The sequence below is a fragment of the Temnothorax nylanderi genome, unplaced genomic scaffold (genome assembly GCF_030848795.1).
Source record: "Temnothorax nylanderi isolate EJ_2023f unplaced genomic scaffold, tnyl_v1.0 TNYL_tig0778_pilon, whole genome shotgun sequence".
NCBI lineage: Eukaryota > Metazoa > Arthropoda > Insecta > Hymenoptera > Formicidae > Temnothorax > Temnothorax nylanderi.
In genome coordinates, this window is record NW_027249840.1 from 46,013 (window position 1) to 69,007 (window position 22,995).

The window sequence follows — 22,995 nt, forward strand, 5'->3', positions numbered from 1 at the left end:
TTTTTATTGCATATTCTTATAGCTTATGTCGAGAGCTTTCCAAAACACTATAATAAAGTATTTTTTTATCAAGTACTTTTTGAGTTATGAGGCTTAAAAATACGGTACCGCCGGCATTAGCATTACCCAAAGTGTACTACGTGGAGGTTGCACGGTCGGATTTACACCTCTGTTTTGTGTGTGTGTGTGTGTGTGTGTGTGTGTGTGTGCGTGTGCGTGTGCGTGTGCGTGCGCGCGTGTGTGTGTGTGTGTGTGTGTGTGTGTGTGTGTGTGTGTGTGTGTGTGTGTGTGTGTGTGTGTGTGTGTGTGTGTGTGTGTGTGAGAGAGAATAATGTCAACAGTGTCGTTCAAAGTATAATTCGGCGTTTTACGTATATCTTGGCCAGCTGAAGAAGGATACTAGTCACTAGCAATTACGCAAAATTTTGATAGGTGTTTATCAATTACACAAGACACAACAGACCTTTATTATTTCTTAACATGAAGAATAGATAGAAGGAGGTCGAAGTGGCGTGGAAAAATTTTAACATCAGTTAAGTTAACCGTGTATTTTGTGCGGCAGCAACATTGCAGAGGGTAGATAACTGTTTTCGAAGTCGGATGTGCATTAAAGTAAACGGCCAAATGTTTGAACATTTATTGGCCTAATTTCTACTCAATACACACACACACACCACACACACACACACACACACACACACACACACGAGATGTATACACACACAAGAGGTATGAATATTGACGCGCAACCTTCATGCGGTACACCTTGGATAGTGCTAATACTGGCGGTACTGTAAATTTCAAGCCTCATAACTCGTAAAGTACTTGATAAAAAAATACTTTATTATAGTGTTTGGGAAAGCTCTCGAGATAAGCTATAAGAATATGTAATGAAAAATGGGGCTTTCTATTTAAGAAATTGAAAGTGACCTTCATGTGACCTTCTAATGACTACCCAAAGTCACATCAATGACACCATCTTATGTCCCCCTTCGAACCAAACAACTTTTGTCTGAAACGTTTTTCCGTATCTTTCATATTTTTTGAGATATTTGCCTGGCTCTTTTAAAATGGGCCACCCTGTATACACGAGTCGGTATCGTAATATAAAACGCGCCTATCTAACGATTCTAAATATTTGTATAGTTTTAGACGCGCTTGTGCCGTCGTGTACGCCGCGATCACGACATTTGTCAACGGGGAAGCCACGATGGCCTCTTCTCGTAGCCGCCACGAAACATATATCACCTCGTCATTGACGGGTAATATGTCGGTTATCTCGTGCTCGGAACTCGTGAGCAAAGTTATGAGACGCTGACAAGATTTCACGACCTCGGTCTTAGGCAAATTGGTTCGCTGGCCGAATTTCCCCCAGAAAAAATTTAAACAAAGTTTCGCGACCGAGCGCAGGCCAGGATTCCGGACGGTATTGTCCTTATCGAGAACAACACCCTCGGTTTCCGCGTATTCTCGCAGGTATCCTTCTTTCGTTTCGTCATCATGGCAATCGCTCGGCCACCCACTAGCTTCTTGTTTTAATTTTAAAAATGTATTTATATATTCGGCGAACAAACCACCCTGCCGAGTACCGGGGTCTTATCACACAACTTTATATTGCCATATTTCGCTCACATTTGTCACGAGATAACCCTTCTCGACGGCTTTGCGCAATTCGGCGGATACCCACCCGGGAAAAAATGGAAGAGATCTGAACAAACTTGATCAGATCTCATCAGATCCGATCCACTCAGATCTGGTTTGATCAAAATATTGGCCCTATCTGATCAGATCCAATCAGACATGAATAGATCTGATCCGATCCTAGCGGATAGAGTCAGATATGTAACGAGAATAATCTATTATATCTGCTCAGATCCAATCAGACATGAGTAGATCTGATCCGATCCGGTGTCTATCCACTGCAGAAAATTGTTGTTTTCAAATGTTATTTTTTAAATGTGCCACTTTATTATAAAAGTGGACTCCACGATACAAAAGTTGTGCCGTTCCACGATTTACATAACTTGGCGCAACTTAGCACGACACTGCCGTGTCTGATACCGTTCTTATATCACTGTTCATCAAATTTTAAATACGAGAATCAGATTCCGTCGGATGCCATCTATCGGATACTTTGAGATGCAACATTATGATCTGATCATATATAATCTTATATAACTATATAAGTTTATATGTGATTATATTATTTTATCAGTTTAAATTATAAGGTATGTTTGCAAAATAATTTAAAAGATTTATGTTTTATATATACATATACACATTAATCTTATATTTATAATAAATTCTAAATATGGTGTCGAAATTAACAATTATTTATTATCAAATTGGCAGAGACTATATTTATTATATATGTTAATATTTCAAAATTGAGAAAACTGTTTTTAATATAAAAATTAATTGATTTTTTTACCAAAAATTATTTAAGCTTCCCCTTTACAGAGTTAATATTATATTTGATATAATGTCCAACATTGGGTGTAAAAATTAATAATGGACGATTTGAGAACGAAATTTTTATAAGTTCTATACTGACGAGATCTGCTCAGATCCGGCAAGATCGGAAGAGATCTGATTGGATCAGCAACACAACTTTGTAAGCCAAGATTGGTCTTATCTGGTGAGATCAAGATATGTCTGACTAGGTCTGCTCAGATCCGGCAAGATCGGAAAAGATCTGATTGAATCAGCAACGCAACTTTGTAAGCCAAGATTGGTCATATCTGGTGAGATCAAGATATGTCTGACTAAGTCTGCTCAGATCCAGCAAGATCTGAGGCGTAATGTCTGCTCGTACTTCAGGAGATCTGAAGCAATCAGATAATGTCCGATTAGATCGGAAGAGATCCGATTGGATCTGCGATTCAATATCGAACGGCAGCAATGGTCAGATCTGGTGAGATCGGATTATAATTCAGCATATCTGGCTGCATGTGATCAGATATGGCCATGCAGATCTGGCGAGATAAAATTGTATCCAATCAGATCTGACTTTACTTGAATTTCAGATCTCGTTGTATCTCATTTTATCAAATCAGACATGGTCAGATCTCCTCCATTTTTTCCCGGGCAAGTACCCTCGAATTCACGATCGGCGGGGTTATCGTGAGTGCACGCTACTTGCGAGAACGTTTCGCAGCAACTACGGCATAACGCGAACAATAATTTTCCGCGTACGCGATATGGGAGTACCGGGTGAAAAAGATCGCGCGGTGGAAGTACTCGACATCGAATGAGACCTTCGAGCGAATCAAAATTATAATTCGTTGCAGTTCCGATTAATGCTCGGCATTCTTCGCCGATAAAAATATCAGGGTGACCGGTTTTCAATACGTACGGGTACAGAGAGCATACGTCCACGTAACGTATTTTCTCCGTACCCCGAATTTCGCGACGGGTGGCGATGTTTCCCGTGCGTCCTCCGTAAAACGCGTCGCGAGGATCGAGAGGAGCGAGTTTCAGTAATGGATGATTTTCTAGAAAATCTTTTCATCGTCTGATTTTCGCGCAACTCTCGGTCGAAAGCACACTCCCACATCTCCGTCACGAGGTACCCCTTTCTTCGAAGACGACATGTCATCGCGAGTGTTCGCTCGTAGCGCACGTCGATCGTGTCCTCACGATTCACGGCCGAAAGCGTTCTATCGCGATTCACCTGAAAACATGTGGGACATCCGTGCCAAAAGCAACCGTGAAATTGTAGTACGTAACGTCGCGTCTCGTTGTCGTCGTCGTCGTCATTAGTCGGCGTCTCGTAATATCCGTCAACGCGCGTGCCGTCGATTTTATGTTCGCGCCCTTGCCCTGCGTGAATTATGGGATGTCCAAGCTCGTGCTCCATCCACACTAACCACTGTAGAGCTTTCCGTGATTGATTATCGATGAATCTATATCCCCCCGCAGGAATGACTCCTATCTCTTCCTTGCGCAGAAAGTTTTTGCGAAAAACTCTCATGCAGGTGGAAGCGATAGTCGTGCATTCATCGAACGGACACACGTTTCCGCGTTCCAAAAAAATTTTTCTGAAAGCCATACACGCGCGTCGAAGAATATCCACGTCGTTACGGCAATATTTAATAATCTCGCTTTGAAAGTTAAAAATAAAGTTGTTACGCGTCATTTCCGCGTGCCACGAAAGAAACCGTTCGCGTTCTTCCGGTTTCATATGCTTGGGAGAAAAATATCGTGTGTCGGGTATCGGACCGATATAATCTTGATTTTCACAGATGTTAAATAAATGTGGAAAAATGCCTTTATCCGATGTATCCTGCAGCCCGAAAGCTTTAGGTAATTCGGATAATTTCATCGGCATATAATTTAAGCTATCTATAAATTTGGTATGTCCGACCGTCATCACGACAATTTTCGTCCCGTTTTAAATTACTTGTGGTTCTTCCGTCATTTCTGTATTTTCAACTAAATATTTCAGAATAAATTGCGCGTCGAACGCTTTCGCATTATGCTCGATGCAAATAATTTTTTTGTAACATTTTGTCGTTCGCGTGGCAAAATTGACGAACTCTTTTACTGGATCACGACGAAATATAAATTCTCGCACTCCGCACCAACGGCATCGCTCCGACATGTCGTCTATCGCGGCGCACGTTTCGCAAATCTGTTGCGCGACGCAGAGAGTCGGTACGTGAACTTTGATGTTCTCCGTACCTTCGAGCGTCTCGTCTTGACGCGTTTTGAAATCATAGAACACAAATGCGACGCGTTCTTTTTTGCTATTACGGTTGTTTGTTGCATCCGCGCCGTCATTTTCGTTTCCAAGCGATACCTCTCCCCGTGCTAACGTAGTACTCGTACCCTCGCCCGGGGCGTTCGTTTACGTCGGCATTACGTCGAAGAGGCCGCATAAAACATAAATGATTAGCGGACTGCAACGAACAACACGTCTTGCAATACGAAACGCCACATTCGTGTCGCGAACTTCTCTTGACGAATCGCCCGCAATTATCGCAAATCCTAACGGAACTACAGACGCTCGCGTGCGATTTACCGTCGTAAGATTTTTGCGCGAGATGACGTTCGAAACACGAATTTCCGAAAAACGCACGATTACACGTCGCGCACCTAACAATTTCCACATCGGGATTCTCGCACGAGGGAGTGGCGTAACAACGCGGACATTTTTTGGAACAGCGATGTCCTCTGTTTTTACGAAACGCAGTGTTGCACGACACGCAAAATTCTTTTTGAGTACCGGCGGCAGCATTCAAATTTAATATTGGATTGTAATGATGCGAACGCTCGTAATACATTATGTTTAAACGATACGTAGGTTCGCGTTCTAACGAGACGAGTAATTCACTACCGTCGTACAACGGATTCTCGCCGCTATCAAAGTTGCTGGAATTGTATATAATTATGGCTATATTTTCGTCTGCGAGAAAACGTTGAAAAAGATCGATTTCGAGAATTCCGCACCCGTCTTCGGGTATCGTAACACCGGCGTTCCTCACTAGTTCCAACGCTAATTCACGCTGAAGCGAGGAAGTCCGGCATCTTACGGAATTCCACTTGTCGTGCAACACCCCCGTGCGTAGATTCCCGGGCTCGCGATAAATTCGTGCCAACACGAGGGAACGAGGGAGGCACAAATTATCTCTATTACCGAGATCTAAAATTGAACGCTTAGCGATGTCGGTTACTCTGTTTGTCGAGCCCCCGCGACCCACTGGCACCGCGACGTTGAAAACGTTCACGACGAAATTTTAAGCGATATCGATTCCCCCGTAGCTTTGTGCGACCGAGCTCACGAGATTCCATATGTTCTCGGGAGTTAAGTCTCGTACCGGGCGAAACGATAGCCCCGCCGAACCGAGCGTTAGTTCCGCTGATTCGAACGACAATCCAATGTAATCTCCCTGCACGGTCGCACGTAACGCATACGTGTGAATTTCACGGAATGCGTTTTCCAGCCAACGCACGGTATCGTCGCCTTCGGGTATCGGTCGTATTCGAAAACTGGCTTCCCTACCGAGTATCCGGAAATTTCTAAACCGACGCGCGTTTTCTGCCACTAATTCTATAAAATTAAATTGCCCGACCTGGTGATGCTGATGGCGCTGATGGTGTTCCTGCTGACGTGCCTGCTGGTGCTCCTGTTGTTCCTGTTGCTCCCTCTCCACGGGGGTATTTTCCTCCTCCTCTCCGACTCCTCCGATCCTCTCTGTGATTGAGGATCAGCAGCAACAGCATACTCCTCTTATCCCTCCTCCTTCTCGCTAGCATTCTGCGTTTGTGTATCAACAGTATTGTCGGCAGCAGCAGCAACAGGACGGTTTGCACCACCACCCGATTGTACTGAAAAATTAAAAAAAACTTAGTCTCCTATAATATTGATTTATATTACGTTTAAAAAGTTAAAATTTTTTACACGACCGCGATAGAGCATACTAAAGTAACTCACCTTAAGTAGTAAAAGCAACTCACCAGTTGCTTTTATCACTAGCGTAGGTCGCCGTTCTTTTTTTTTAATCTTTGTCTCTTATTAATTTTCCGGAGACAAAGGCCGAACTGGTGAGTAAGAAACATCTAATCAGAAATAATTACTTGTGATTAGAACAATAAATTACGGAATTAAAAATATAATAGACAAATATTATTACCTTCATAATCGTTACGCGCGTATCTCTCGTCGTCGTCATCGTCTTCGGTAGCACTAATATCATCATCAATATTATCAATATTATCATCAATATCATTTTCACTCTCTTCCTCCTCCTCTTCCTCGTCCGTCACCTCCTGCGACTCTTCTGCATTTCGAACTTCTTCTTGTTCTTGTTCTTGTTCTTGTTCTTGTTCTTGTTCTTGTTCTTGTTCTTGTTCTTGTTCTTGTTCTTGTTCTTGTTCTTGTTCTTGTTCTTGTTCTTGTTCTTGTTCTTGTTCTTCTTCCTCTTCCTCTTCCTCTTCCTCTTCCTCTTCCTCTTCCTCTTTCTCTTCCTCTTCCTCTTTCTCCTCCTCCTCCTCGTCTTCCATCATTATTCGTTCGATCACCTCGTCGATGCTCGGGGTGAAAATATCGTCTAATTCCGATTTTTCTTCTTCTTCCCTTCCTGGTAAAATGTAACATTTCGTTATTTCTTTTATTCGTTGCTAAATTTTTATCTTCACTTATTTTTTAAAACTTACGTGGCCGAATCGGGTGAACTTACAATTCTCACCTCCTCTTCTTCTGCTGCTGCTTCTTCTTCTTCTTCTTCTTCAACCTCCTCTTCTTCATTATCTAAAACAGCATAAATTATATTTGTTTTATTATACAAATATTGTAAGTTTTAGCTTTTACGTGTTATTATTAAATAGTCTCTTACTGTTTGAGATCGTGATAACCGTATCACAAAGAAATCGCTTTCGGTTGCATGTCAGCGCAAGCACGCTTTCAATAAAGTTTTGGATTGAAATTTCGCTCTAAAGCAGTCGTGTTATTGTCAAGTTATAGCATGGATTTTTCCTTCGCATTCCGGAACATTTGCTAACATTTCGTTAATAACAAAGTCAAGCTAACAGTTCACACAAACAAGCAAAAAATCCATGCTATAAACATCGTGATCGCAAACAAGCAACGATCTCTTCGGATCGCCGAACGAAAATTGTGACGTAGGTGCGATGACGTGGGCCGCCGATGGCCAATCACCCTCCCGAAATCCGAGCGCCGCGCATGTCAGGCGCGTACGTTTCCGCAAGCGGCCTGTGGCTACCAATCACGCACTTGAGTCCTTTAACAACCTTCTATGTTTTTCAAATGCGATAAAGTTATTGGTGATTAGCTCGGAGAGAGCCTCGTCTCGGAGATAATAAAAGGTTCGCCGCTGTGCCGAGGGCTCTCTTTTTGTCGAAGTTCACCCGCTTCACCGCTAGTTAAAACCGCTTAAACCCAACTCGCAATCCGCTCTCGACACCAAATTAGCTTGTGCAGCTAACTTCTCTGCTTTTCGCTGTGATAGATTCTGTGCGCGCTATCACTCACAGCACTAAACTCTGTAAATAATTGTACATACTAGACTTTAAATAGACTTTGCTTTATTTTCGTGTATTTCTGGACTTGCTGTTTTTTTGTGGTCGTTCTGTCACTTCGCGCTACCTCGCGCTACCGCGTGCTCTCGAACACTTACCAGAAGATAAATCGATGACGGGGATGTCTGCGGGTGGTGCCTCGATTCTAGCTCTTCCTATAAAATTTAATATTTATAATATTCGTTATTTTTAATAATTAATTAATTTTATTATTTCTAACTTACGTGCTGGTACTGCCTCCTCCTCAGCAATGTTCTCTTCCGCTCGACGTCTCTGTCCTCGTCGGACCGGTTAGACAGCGGCAATGCGGTTCTCCACTATTAAATTAATTTAAATTTTAGTAATAAACACCACTATATTAAAATTTTAAGGTACAATTTCTTATTTCTAACACTTACCTATTCTTTCGGCGTTACGACGCAGGAATTTAGCTATATGGCCTCTTCCTGCGTCTTCTTCTTCGTGGCCAAAAGCTTCGCGCATTTCTGACATGGACAAAATGATGTCCACCAATCTTTCATTTCTCTTGCAGTAACCCAGTTCATGCATCACACATAACTGGGTACTGGAGCACCTACCCGCGAAACGTGCGAAAAGTCTATAATTCGCCTCTTCATCGTTTGTCACGGCTTCCACAAACTCTCGTTGCACATCTGCATTTAAGCGATTGCTTAAATTGCAGCTCACTTTGAAAAACTCCACCAAAATTACGCGGAGAGACATTTTCGAAGCACTTTACTTGCCTGACTAACTAAGAGCGTGCAAGACGACTCCAGTACGATCGGACAAGTAAGGACTAACTCTTAGCTATAGCGTTACAGGCTATTTATAGTTGAAAATATTTCAAAAAACTTATAGAATAAAAGTGTGACAAAAATTGTCTTACTAAGGCATTGGTTGGCAAATTCGAAGCTTTCCCCATTTTCTTCCCACCCTCCCTTACGTATGAAAGGGAAAAGATTTCGGAGAAAAAGTTATCTTATGCCATAAGTCCCCGTCTACAATAGGTGTTTTTTTAAGTCCTAGCCTTATGCTTTATGCTCTACACGGTGACGTATTTCCGGCTTTGAGCGTTCCTTGCGATGCTCTAAGCCCTAAGCTCTAGGCCCGAAGGGAGTTGGCTAACTCCCATCTTTAAAAGCCTAGGACTTGAGGCTTAGAACCTATGTAATTTCTCTCTAAAAACAAAGACTAGGGCTTAAAGCACCTGTCTTGTAGATGGACACTACACCCTTTTCCGTCTTGTTCACGAAAACATATTCTTTTATCTAAGGGCTTACAAAAAATTCTTTATTAAAAATTTCTAGTAATGTTTTATCCCAACATGTAACTAGAAGGATTTATTATCGCATCTTAGAAATTTATTGATTTATTGCTTCCAGTATAAAAAGAGATTGGTTAACTTTTACACAAAAACATACTTTTATCTAAGAACTTACAAAAATCCTCCATTGAATTTGTCTACTAATGTTATATATCCCATCAACTAGAAGGATTTATCACTACACCCCGGAAAATTTATTGATTTATTGCTCCCAACATAAAAAGAGATCGGTTAAATTTTACACAAAAACATTTTTTATCTAAAAACTTACAAAAGATCCTCTATTGAATTTTTCTACTAATGTTATACGTACCAGCATATAACTAAAAGGATTTATTACTACAACTCGGAAAATTTATTGATTTATTGCTCACAGCATAAAAAGAGATCGGATAGATGTTTGTTATTCCGTCATTTCTTAGAAATATTTTAATTTAAAATTTAAAAATTTTTAACTATTGCACTTTTTGTATATTTAACCGAACACTTTATTAACAATTTCTCTTAGCTCCCTATAAACTCCCTATATATCGGAAGTTGTAGTTTAAATTTTATCTTTTAAGGGGCAATTTCACCAACCACGGTTAGCTTAACCGATGGTTAAAGTTAGCAGGATTGACCAATAGAAAGCAGGGTGGATTAATTTCTATTGGTCAATCCTGCTAACTTTAACCGTCGGTTAAGCTAACCGTGGTTGGTGAAATTGGCTCTAAACAATTTAAATTACTTCATGCGCATGACTATACATATCTAGAAAAATCTAGAGTTTTCTAATTTTTATCTGCGCGCGCAGACTAATTTTTCTAAAACGTTGCAGACGAAGTTAACGTTTTGACTAACGTTAGGAAGTCAAAATCATTCGAGTCTCATCGTTCGAAGCGACAAGTTCGCCAGTGAAAAAGTATAACTCTCTCATCTGACTTTTCGATTAGTGTGCCAGCCGATATTACGAAGAAATAAGAACAATGGCTAGTCACAGAGAAGGCACTAATAATTCTGAGAAGCGGATGTTCACTCGCGATATTCCTGATAAGGCGACTTCGACGGAAGAAACGAGCAATTACATATCGACAACATATGGACTCAACAGTTCCCATACGAAGAGAATTCATATGGGTTTGCAAGCAACATCCGAGGGAGTTTTCGTGCCGCTGGTCGAATTAACCGGCAACTATGCGGACGGCGTTTATTTCGACGAGAAATCGTGGCAGCAGTTTCAAGAGAACATGGGACTCGTGAGCGAATATTTAAATGGAGAAACCAAATTGAAGCCGAATTCTATCTCCATTAACAATATCTCCGTCAATTTTACCTCGGCATACGGAGCAAGATCTATTTTGCTGGCGTACAAGGAAAACGAGGAGAATACTTCCACCAGGACGGATCAACGAACAGACGAGGACAATTGTCCACCAACGAAGAAACGAAAAACATATGCAGTGGCATTTGTGATGCAGAAGCCTACATTTCTCGGACTGAAAAATATTGCGAAATGCATCGATGCACATTTATCACATTTAAAATCAGTGGCCGATAATGTCAACGATTGCGCGCGTTATCTTATTAAAGAAATAGAGTTAAATCTTTCTAAAAGTTATATAGATGAAGATATTGTGAAATTAACTCTCAGAGGAAATTACAACGACATCGAGCGTAATGTACGTACGCAAATAACCGATTTAACTTTCCTCGATATGTATTTTAATATAGTATTTTTAGAACTTATTTTGCTGCGCTTTACCGAAATCCGCCGTATAATTTTGTCGAATCGCGGATTGTAAATTTTATAACATTATTATTTGAACAATTTATCTACAGCCTTGCTTTATACGCGACTAAATTGTATTTTTTCCCACGAAGAAGAATTTGTAGCAATAAACATTTTTTGTAACTTCTACTTTTATCTATTTTTCTTCAATCCTCACGTTCTCCGTAACAAATTCCTTTTCTCTTATTTTTTCAGGATTAGTTAAAGTCTACCTCGTAAATTTTTTGAATGCGCTCAATAATAAAAACTTTTATTTAAAACGGAATAATTTTGTCACGTCACGTACGAACTTGTCCGTTCCTGTTTTACAACCTCATTTCCGCAGGAAATAAGTCTCACGTAACCAAATCTTTGAAACCAAGCGTATTTGATTATTTCGTAAACTCTTTGTCCAGACACAAGTCCTAAAAAAACACGGTCATAAATCATGAAAACTATTCTCTAAAAACGACATATACGCGTCACGTCACAAAACGAACCTGTCCATTCTTGTTTCTTCCCCTACCCTCGAGGCAAAACGCTCTTAAAAATTCCATTTTCCGTTTTCGGCATCTTAGCGTCCTATCCTTTTTTGAGCTTAGTGTCGTCTACCACGTGCTCCCGCCAAAATGACGCTGGTCGGCTCTTTCGCTATTTTTCTGCGTGACTTCAGCGTCGTCCACCACGTGCAGTCCCAAAAAGACACTAGACACCTTAGGTGGGAGAGCCAATCAGACGCTGGGTAGGTATGGGGTATCCAATCAAAACGCTCCATTTAATTACCTCGTTACCCCCACCCCTCACGCGGCAGCCAATCAAAGCGCTCCGAGGTCACGTGGGCAGACCGTCTGGCCACGCCTCTGGCGCCAGAGGGGTCGGTGATGGGGGTTTGTTTTGACGCCCCATACCTACCCACTTACTACTCCTGCTTATCGCCGTCGCTGTCTCGCGACCGGTGGACATTATCGCGTCTTGTGCGTGTTTTACTGTGCACAAGTGCGCCAACTAATTGTTAGCACCACAAGTGCGCCCGCTAATTGCAAACGCCACAAGTGCGCTCACACATATTGCCGTCGCTGTGTTGCGACCGGCGAACACTCACGCGTCACGTGCACCTTCGCGACCGGTGAACACTCTCGCGTCACGTGCACGCTGTATATTTGAAACTGCTACCGCGCCTGATTACTGTAAAGGTGCGTCGATCGTAAATCATGACCTCCTATGTTAAGACTTTTATTAAACTGGTGCTTTGCACTATTGTTAACAAAATCAGTGTCCTCATTCTACCGCACGCCTTATCCCTGTCGGGGTAGAACCCGCGCTTACGCTAATTGGCGCTTCGGAGTTACGCCCGGAAATGCCAACAATATGCTTTTGGTACGATCGCCATATATTTTATGTAGAATTTTGGGATAGTATTCTACAACAAGTAATTTTTTCGAACTAATAAAATAGGTTGGCGGAAGTTTAAAAAAATAAAATGTTTTTTTTTATTATGATATGCTTTTTGTACCATTGCCATATTTTTTTGTAGAATTTTGAGATGGAATTCTGTAATAAGTAATTTTTTCGAACCAATATGTTGGGCTGAGGTTAGGATAGAACACACACACTGATTATATGTATTATAAAGCAACCTATTTATTCGGTATAATGACTCGCAGAACAAACGCAGTGTGCGTACAAAACGAGAGTGCACCGAATCAGGGGATGCTGAGCGATATACATATACGTATAAAAAGAGTAGCGCCACACACACGGTACGGCGAGAAACGCAAAACAGGATCCACAGCATGGCGCGGTTTATAAAATAAAAAAAAAAGAATTGTTCTCAACTCTACTAGATAAGAGCGCATTGATTAACGCTAATCCTTACTCCAACACAATAAAATGGGTGGAAGGTAGGGGAGACCGGGGCTAGACCGCTACCGGGGTAAATCCGCTAAATCAAATATCTCGGAACCTGTATATTGTGCGAACTCGCTATTAACATTGTAAACGCTGCTTATGGTACCCATGTGACCAACGGAGTTTCGGCAGGTTACCTGCCGTGTTATGATTTTTACGAGGGCAAACGTGTTTTCGGAAGGTGAAAGTGAAATTTTCTGCGCGTGGAAATATTGTAATATCTGCAATAATATTTGCTCTCCAAATCTCGAGGTACGTGATTATAAAGAGTAATGCATGCTGAACACGAATCCAGTGTAGTTTTTTCATTATCGTTAATGTCTAATATTTCGTGGGCGATCAAACCTGAAACTTATGTTTGGGGCTTATCCGCTAGTAAGCACCCGGGGCTGGTCCGCTTGTCTCGTCACTGTGGCGCGCCGGGCGCACGACTTCAGCTTACGGCGATTTCAGGTTAGGTTTCCCTCGAGCGTGATTCTGTCTTCCCTTGCACGTGCGTCAGTTTGTGTAAGAGGGAAATGGTACGCACTTATCGTCGCAAAACGGGTGTTTTGGCCGACCGAAAAGATGGCGGACCGTTGTTTTCGAGATCGCTCGCGCTCACGGCACGTCGGCGAGGTACGGCGAGGCACGGCACGGCTCTGAGATCCCGCGATTTCCGCGCGAGAGTTGACATGCCGCGCGCGCGGTAGATCGTCCCGACTCCCGGCCGCGGTAAATTGTCGTTGTTGGTCATTAAGTCAGTAACAGTCGCGCGTGCAACCGCATCGTCCAGCGTTCGCCGCATCGTCTCGGCGTCATTGTCGCCGCCGTTGTAGTGGTGGTGGTGTCGGTGGTGGTCATCGTCGTCGTCGTGGTGGTCGTGGCCGTTGTCGTCGTGGTGGTCGTGGCCGTCGTCGTCGTGGTGGTCGTGGTCGTCGTCGTCGTGGTGGTCGTGGCCGTCGTCGTCGTCGTCGTCGGCGCGTCGAGGAATCGGCGCGAGGACGCCGTCGAGTCGGTAAAATGGTCGCGCTCCACCGCGAGATTTTCTAACCCCCCTGTCGCTATTTATCGCTCCCCTGCGAGAAACGCGGCTTGGTTAGGTTGCTCGAGGGTCCGCGCTGATCCTATGGCACCGGAACGCCGTCACGCGTGTTCCCCGTGGTTGCCCGCGTTGACAATGTGACGTGCCGTTGGGGAGTTTACGATTTGGTTAACCTCTGTATTCACGTGCCTAAATTGTTTTATGGAATAGGTAAAACAATTATTTTTTAATAATGTTTCGCATAAAAATTTTAAATAAATTTTTATATTTTTCTCTTAAAAAACAATTATTAAAATGTATCCTATCATTTTTCAGGATTAGATGTACGTATATATATTGAAAATGCAGTGTAACGAATTAACCCCGGGGGGGTAGCGGTTCAACCCCGGCATTTTTGAGATTTCAATTTTTGCACCGTTGTCGTTTTTGCTCTATACCGGTTAAACAAAGCGACGTAGATAAAAATTTCCTTAATAAATTTTGTAGCTAAAGGTTCACTCTTTACAGTGGTATACCACATTTAACTTCAATTATTTATTTTGTTGTTAAAAATCGGCTCCGAAAAAAAACTAACGGTCTAGCCCCGGTCTCCCCTACTTTAAAAAACAAAATTTTTTTCAAAATTATTATAGTTTTTTGGTACCATCGCCATATTTTTGTTTATATCTTGGAATGGAATTCTACAACAAGTAATTTTCCGGAATTGATTAAATAAATAGGTGCAGGTACTAAAAAAATAATAAAATAAAGTAAATTGAAATAATTATAAAAGGATAAACTATAATCGTATTAAATCAAATGTTTATTAATGAAGTACACTTACACATATACGTATAGATATATATTGAAATATATATACATATTATATATTTAAAAATATATTTAAAACAGACGGCATCACGCCTATTATCAATGAAGATAGTGATGAAGATTAGTTCATCCATATGAATATAAGTAAATAATAGTATGAGAGTGATTATGTGAACGAATGTGTATGTGTACTTCATTATTTTGAGTGTATGTGTACGTGTATGTGTATGTGTACTTCATTAATAAACATTTGATTTAATACGATTATAGTTTATCCTTTTATAATTATTTCAATTCACTTTATTTTATTATTTTTTTAGTACCTGCACCTATTTATTTAATCGATTCCGGAAAATTACTTGTTGTAAGATTCCATTCCAAGATTCTAAACAAAAATATGGCGATGATACCAAAAAACTATGATAATTTTGAAAAAAAATTATGTTTTTTAAAGTACCTTCCATCCATTTTATTGGTTCGAAAAAATTACTTGTTATAGAATACCGTCTCAAAATTCTACAAAAAAATATGGCAATAGTACAAAAAGCATATCATAATTTTAAAAAATAAAAAACAATATTTTATTTTTTTAAACTTCTGCCAACCTATTTTATTGGTTTGAAAAAATTACTTGTTATAGAATACTATCCCAAAATTCTACATAAAATATGTGGCGGCATGCGCCACCAATGATACACGCCCGCGCGGCGCCTGCATTACCGGCAGTTCGCGACAACGCCGCTAGGCGTCGCATCGCCCGCGCATTCTCTCACGGTCAAAATTCCGCACCGACTAGTATAAAGGGAGACCCCCTACAGGACCGAGGCAGATATTTTTCGGCGCTAGTCGCCAAGAGGCAAGAGCGCCCGGACGCTGAGCCTACACGGCGCGAGTCGCCCAGCTACAGCGCGAGACGCTTGCTGATCACAGCGCGAGTCGCCCGGCTACAGCGCAAGACGCTTGCCGAAACCTCACGGCGCGAGTCGCCCAGCTACAGCCCGAGACGCTTGCTGATCACGGCGCGAGTCGCCCGGCTTCAGCGCTAGTCGCTTGCCGAAATCCACGGCGCGAGTCGCCCAGCTACAGCGCGAGACGCTTGCTGACACCTACGGCGCGAGTCGCCCGGCTACAGCGCTAGACGCTTGCCGACTCTCACGGCGCACAGTCGCCCGGCTCACAGCGCGAGACGCTAGCCAAACAAACGGCGCTTGGTCGCCTGGCAGAGGCGCGAGACGCCAGCCAATCAGAGGCGCTTGGTCGCCTGGCACGAGGTGCGAGACGCCAGCCAATCAACGGCGCTTGGTCGCCTGACATAAACGCTAGACGCCTACGGCAGCAGCGCGTGAATGCTCACCGACTCAAGGCGCTAGTCGCCCTCGGTAGTAGCACACGATCGCTTGCTGCCTTCCTCGGCGTATAGACACCTCCGGCAGTAGCGCGTGGACGCTCGCCAACTTCCTAGGCGCACGGACACCTTCGACATCCACGGAAACCAGCCCAAGGAAGGAAGGAAGAAACGCGGCCACGCAGACCAAACGAAGAGGAGGCAAAATCATTTTCAAGCAAAATGAGATTAAAGACACTGACACAATAAACACTTGTAAATATGTAAATATACTCTGTTTATACCAGATATATAAATTGTGTCGCCTCCGTTTCTATCCTCCTTTGCGATTTACGATTATTGGGCCAACTCCTACTCACGCATAACGGATAAGTTAGAATAAGGTAGATAACCGCATAAATAAAAGTAGTAGCGCCCATAAAATATATGGCGATCATACCAAAAGCATATCATATATAAAAAAAATAAAAAGGAATAGTTTATTTTTTAAAAGTATCGCCTACCCATTTTATTGCTTTCAAAAAATTATGTCTGATAGAAAACTACTCCAAGATTCTACAAAAATTTTTTCGTAATTGTATCAGAAAGATATTGGGACTAAAAAAAAGCAAGAACATTTATTTATTTTTTTTATTAATGTTTCTGTCAGAAACCTTTCCCGAATTTTCCACAAATGTGTCTCAATGATATCTACAACATATTAAAATTTCATCAAAATCGGTTAAGCCGATCAAAAGATATAAATTATTTTCGAAATTTTTATTTTTATTTTTTACATCAAAACGGTTCAATATTATGGGCTAATATTTGACTAAATTGTAAGTGACACTGATAGCAATCAAAGAGCAAAACAACTGTGCCGCAAACAACGTAGAACTACGTCAAATGACAACTTATTTATTACTCTACGATTATTATTTTCGAAAATATAACAAAAAACTAAACAACCGGTTTTAAAAAAATCGGTATCGAAAAATTAACCCGTATTAACCCGTATCGAAAAATTAACCCATAAGTTGTCATTCGATAGCTTATATAGTCTCATTTTCTCTCTAAAGTCTATAAAGTCTCCAAAAGGGGTTACCGATTTCTATCTTTTTTATATAAAAATCGATAACCCCTTCATTATTAGCAATTTTACTAAAATTGGCATCGAAAACTAAAAATATGCAACCGGTTTAAAAAAAATCGGTATCGAAAAATTAACTCCACCACCGCCATTCCCGGAAAATTCTACCCCTGTTTCATATATAATTCTTTAAAATTCAGTCTATTAACAAATGAGTAATTCGCGGAAAACGTTGCAAGAAAAAAATCGGTAACCCCTTTTGGAGACTTTATACTTTATAGACTTTAGAGAGAAAATGAGACTATATAAGCTATCAAATGACAACTTATTTATTACTCTACGATTATTATTTTCAAAAATATAACAAAAAACTACGCAACCGGTTTAAAAAAAATCGGTATCGAAAAATTAACCCCACCACCGCCATTCCCGGAAAATTCTACCCCTGTTTCATATATAATTCTTTAAAATTCGGTCTATTAACAAATAAGTAGTTTGCGGAAAACGTTGCAAGAAAACGTTGCATCTGTGCCTGAATTTACCCCCCCCCCTTACTATCGACAAAGACGTAGTTCTACGTTAAAAAAATCAGCATAATCCGTGTGCGTGCACATTGATCCTTCTTATCCGGCTACGGCATTTTCGAGTCAAATAACGTGTTGTGAGATGATATAGGTTGTAGAATAGAAATAACGTTTTCTTTGTACAGATTGAATCTAAATTGGACGAGCAATATCTAATAGTGAAAGGGAAAAATGTCAGTTGGTATAGACCTACGAATCTCAAAACATTGCTTGCTCTTAAGGAACAGTATCCAAATGCTAAGATCGTCATCGGTAACACGGAAATCGGTTCGTATATTTCCCTTTCGTACATATTGCGATGTCAGAATATAAGAAATCATTTTATACTGATACAGGGGTTGAAATGAAGTTTAAACATTTAATATACCCGATACTTATACAACCGACGCAAATCAAAGAAATGCATGGAATTATTGAAATACCAGAGGCATTAAGAGTGGGTGCGAGTGTGACTTTAGTCGAGCTTGAGGAAACATTAAGATACTATATTAAAATAAAACCTGGTAATATATATCTAGAATTATATTTATTAATATTATAATTAAAAGTTTAAATGTATAAACAATTTAATGTGTATAAACAATTATAACTATAATCATTATGATGTAATTGTCATTTGACAATAATCTTATCTAATGTAAAAAATTATGTAAAAAGATAATTATATGTTGGATATAACATACAATTATAATGTTATCCCGATAGAATATAATACAAGGATCTTCAGGGAAATAATAAATATGTTACATTGGTTTGCTGGAAAACAGATAAGAAATGTTGCTGTAAGTATGGGTGTCTTTCTGATGCATTATAATTGTTATTTATAATAATTTTATTTGAATAACAAATCTTTCTCGATTAGGCTGTGGGTGGCAACATAATGACTGGTAGTCCAATATCAGATTTAAATCCAATCTTTATGGCTGCGTGTATTAAATTAAATTTATGCAGTTTAAACCATGACAGTCGAACTATACCAATGGATCATACCTTTTTCGTCGGATATCGACGTAACATTGTTTTACCTGAGGAAGTACTAGTTTCTATTGACATTCCCTTCACGAAAGAGGTAAAAAGTAATAATAAAGGTACTAATAAATAACTTTGTCACGGCAATGAGGATCGTTTCTCGCCTTTATATTTTTGCAGAATCAATACTTTATTGCCTACAAACAAGCGAAGAGGCGAGATGATGATATTGCCATAGTCAACATGGCCTTAAATGTATATTTCGTTCCTGATACGAGTATAATTCAGGAAGCGCTTATTGCATTCGGTGGGATGGCACCTACTACGATCTTAGCGAGACAAACTTGTCAGAAAATAATTGGAAGGTATAATATTATTAATATCATCAAATAATTATACATTATGTTTCATAAGTATAATTAATATACAGGATTCCCAAGTAAGTAAAAAAATTGAAGGGGATATTCCGTGGCTTCCCTAAGAGCACAGTTGACGGCAAGTCGACTTTTATAAGTCGACTTCTAGTCGACTTCTAAAAATGACGGAAAGTCGACTAAAAGTCGACTTCTAAATAGTTGACTTATAAAAGTCGACGGAAAGTCGATTTCTAAATAGTCGACTTATAGAAGTCGACGGAAAGTCGACTTCTAAATAGTCGACTTATAAAAAGACAGAAAACAGTCTAGCAGTCATTTTTATTTTATATTAAGCGACGCGTCATGCATCATCAATATGGCGGCGAATATCGAGGAGAAGCAGAGCTTACGCGAGCGCGAGGAATACGTGCCGCGAGACAGGACACGATAAGCGTCGTAAAGCGCCGCGCTATCGACCACCGCCACGAAACGTCGTCGTCATCGTCATTCACAGTCCTCGTCATCATTATCTTCCCGTTGACTTCCTCCGATACTTCCGATAGTTTCTCCAGCAGGGGATCGATTAATTGTGTATCTTGAAATAATGAGGTAAAAATTACAAAAGTGAGGCAATTTATTAGCATATCTACAATTTTATTTATCAAAATCTAGTAAAATCTGTTCACTTTTGTAATTTTCACCTCGTTTCAAGATACGACCTCCAGACGTACGCGGCGGTTTATTTTATCGACGTTAAAAGTTGGCGGGAAATCGACTTTTCGTCATGACGGGAAGTCGACTTTTTGTTATGACGGGAAGTCGACTTTTAATCGGCGGTTTTTGAGACATTCGCCGACTTCAAGTCGACTTGAAGTCGACTTTCGTCCTTAAAAAAGTTGACTTCTCTGCCAAGTCAGTTTCGGTAGAAGTCGACTTTTTGCTCTTAGGGTTGTTTTAGAAAGAAAAGGTCCCATAAACGTATGCCCTAAACTGCTTCATTTTCAAAATACAGGGTGTCAAAGACGCACGTCCCTGGTGGATCTAAAAATGTTTTATCGGAAAATGGTACTTAATACCAGGTGTACGTACACATACCAAATTTAAATAAAATATCTTTAAACGTTTTCCAGATTTTCGTTCATGTTTTTTTCACAACTTTGACATCCTGTATTTTGAAAACAAAGCAGTTTAGGGCATATATTTGTAGGACCTTTTCTTCCTAAGATAAGCCACAGAATATCCTCCACGATCCAGCTTAGACCGTAAATGGCGATTTAGTTTAATCTTTGATTTTATATTTTTTATGTATTTGGCGCACAATATTTATACTCCAATAACCATATCTGTGGAAACAGATGTAGGCAACAAATTCTGTTTGCAGAAAGGCAGTAAATGAGAAACAAACTTTATCATTGCAAATATTGTTAGCAGAATTGCAGCAGACATTCACCAACATCTGTCGGCAGACTATATGACAAATTAGCGATAAACAGCAAGCAAGTGGTGACGAGATTGTCGGGGTAAACACTAAGCAGCTTATCGCAAACATTATCAGCAAACTGTCTGTAGAAATGCAACAGTATCTGCTAATTATAATATACATCAGATTGGCGGCACAGTATAAACAGTAGCGACAGTAAGCGTCAGCCTTACCTTTGATGTAGTAGTTGCCAGGTCATATGACTCGCCGCCATCTTCCTGATTACATGAACGCTTAAGAGAGAAAGAGAGAGAAGTATCTTTCTCTTTGTCATACATACAGGCCGCCATATTCCTGGTGTACCCCTACTAACTGGAATTGGGACTCACTAAAAACGTTCACTATCACTACTGTTTATACTGTGTTGGCGGTCAATAGCGAGCAGGTATGTCGAATACGTTGACGACCACTGAAATATGTACATACCGGAACGCGCACTGCCTATGCTACATCTAAGCGGAAAACAAGGGTGAGATAGACTGCTTCAGGGTAGAGATCCTTAACCAGAGATTAGACAAACCGTTAACGATCTCTGATTGATTCCGTCGTTTGGGGTCAAACCGGAAGTGTGAGAGAGAAAGATATATGAAGAAATCCTAGCTAACCAAGAAATCCTGGCCGATAAGTGTTCGTCAAAACTAGAGCTCGGAATACCCGGGTATCCGGGGATCCATCCGCTCGCCCGTTACCTGTTGTATACAGATCTGAACCGGTTGTACCCCGCGTACCTAGAGATAATTCGAGTTAGGTTAGGTACCCATGCGGGTACCCGTACGATACCGCGAATTATCCGGATACCCGCGGAACCGGTCCAGATCCATATACAACGGATAACGGGCAAGCGGGCAAGAGTACCCGGATACCCGCCGCCCACACAGCACAAAACTCAACAAATACTTTTCAGAGACCTTCGCAAAGCGTTACAAAAAAGATCTCACAAACGTCTCATATATGTTTTAGATATGTGAAAATGTCCGCTATTTTGTCACAAAGACCTTTATGAAAGGTTGCACAGACATCTCGTAGAGATTTTGTTACCATCTCTGAGAGATGTTTTGCAAAACATTTTGAGTACGTTGCATAGAGATATCTGGCAATTATTACATACGCTCATATAGTAGGATAATTAAAACTGTTAGATAAATGAGAGGACAAACTATGTTAAACCACAAAATAAATTTTATTTGATCGCATAAACATTTTGTTCTTGCATTTACTTACAATCTCATTTATTCCATATTTGAGCCTATCTCTTTAAAGTTCTCCCATTTCTCTAAAGAGACCCTACATAAAGTTATATTAACTTTTAATTTTATTAGATTTTACTTTATGTATATTTTTGATCGCTATTTAGTCCCGAATTGAAAGGTCGCTGACCAAGTTAACAAAAAATAATTTTATCAGACTTTATTATTTTGTATTTAAATGGAGTTGCAAGATTATTTTTTAAAAGATATAGAAAATTCTTTAAAAATATTTTTTTAAAATATAGAAAAATAGATCAATTAAATATTTAATATTGACGTAGAACTACGTCTTTCTCCGCGGTAGGAAGGGTACCCACGGATGAAACAATTGAACGCGACTATGCAACGAAAACATGTCACACTTTGAACGTTTATATCTTCGCAACTAATAATCGTAGAGTAATCATTGACATTTCATTTTAAAGCTTAAGAAGTCCCATTTATGATAAAACAAGTCCGAACTCTCTATTTTTTACCGTTTAGATACAGTAGCGTTAGAAAGTTTAGTTAAATTTCTTGTAGATGCAACGAAAACATGTCACACTTTGAACGTTTATATCTTCGAAACTAATAACACAGCCCCACAAAAAAAAATTTTTTTTCTGTCCGGCGGACCGGACTAGTCAATTCTTACGTATTTTGGGTCGCTGAATCCGAATCCGAGGTCAGAATTCAAAAGTTGGTTCGTGTTTTTTTTCTAATCTCAAAAAACATACTTTTTTAGTACATTTTGAGCCGTAATGAAAAAGCGCGAGCTAGTTTCGAAATTCTGACCGTGGATTTGGATTCAAAAGCTTGAATTACATAACAATTGACTAGATTTTTTAATACAAAATGGCAGATCCAATATGGCGGACCCAATATGGCGGATGTTTTTTCAAATTGATCCGATTCGCTTGAAACTTGGTACTCAGGGGTTTTTGTGGTCGCTGAGTACGAATCTGATGTCAGTTTTCCAAAATTCAAAATGGCAGATCCAGTATACCCGATAAGTTTTTGAAAATTGACCAGATTCGCCTAAAATTTGTTACTCGAGGGTTTTTGGTGTCGCTGAATACAAATCTGACGTCATATCATAACATAATCACACTG

The 22,995-nt window shown here is 40.3% G+C and overlaps 3 protein-coding genes across 5 annotated transcripts in view; 2 read left to right on the forward strand and 1 right to left on the reverse strand.

Annotated features, from left to right (window-relative positions):
• Positions 1-21,853, forward strand: part of LOC139785315 (xanthine dehydrogenase-like) — a 63,738-nt gene extending 41,885 nt beyond the window's left edge. For 2 of the 3 annotated variants that reach the window (XM_071724485.1, XM_071724487.1), the window contains 6 exons: positions 17,977-18,118; positions 18,187-18,354; positions 18,557-18,633; positions 18,714-18,920; positions 19,001-19,185; positions 20,558-21,853. In XM_071724485.1, the coding sequence (XP_071580586.1) occupies positions 17,977-18,118; positions 18,187-18,354; positions 18,557-18,633; positions 18,714-18,920; positions 19,001-19,185; positions 20,558-20,651 (873 nt within the window). In that variant the 3' untranslated portion in view covers positions 20,652-21,853. The remainder of the gene's footprint in view (positions 1-17,976; positions 18,119-18,186; positions 18,355-18,556; positions 18,634-18,713; positions 18,921-19,000; positions 19,186-20,557) is intronic. The other variant, XM_071724486.1, reaches the window with a different exon arrangement.
• Positions 800-4,420, reverse strand: LOC139785314 (uncharacterized). The gene is given in 3 exon segments (XM_071724484.1): positions 800-1,708; positions 3,674-3,822; positions 4,403-4,420. Coding segments are annotated over 3 exon segments (810 nt in total). The 3' UTR covers positions 800-1,065.
• LOC139785317 (uncharacterized) lies at positions 10,037-11,261 on the forward strand. The gene has a single exon (XM_071724488.1). The coding sequence runs from the start codon at positions 10,330-10,332 to the stop codon at positions 11,143-11,145; it is 816 nt and encodes a 271-aa protein (XP_071580589.1). The 5' UTR covers positions 10,037-10,329; the 3' UTR covers positions 11,146-11,261.
• Positions 21,854-22,995: the final 1,142 nt, after the last annotated feature.

What these genes read in the sequence shown, in the direction of transcription:
- LOC139785317 (XM_071724488.1), top strand. Translation starts at nt 10,330, where the DNA reads ATGGCTAGTCACAGAGAAGGCACTAATAATTCTGAGAAGCGGATGTTC.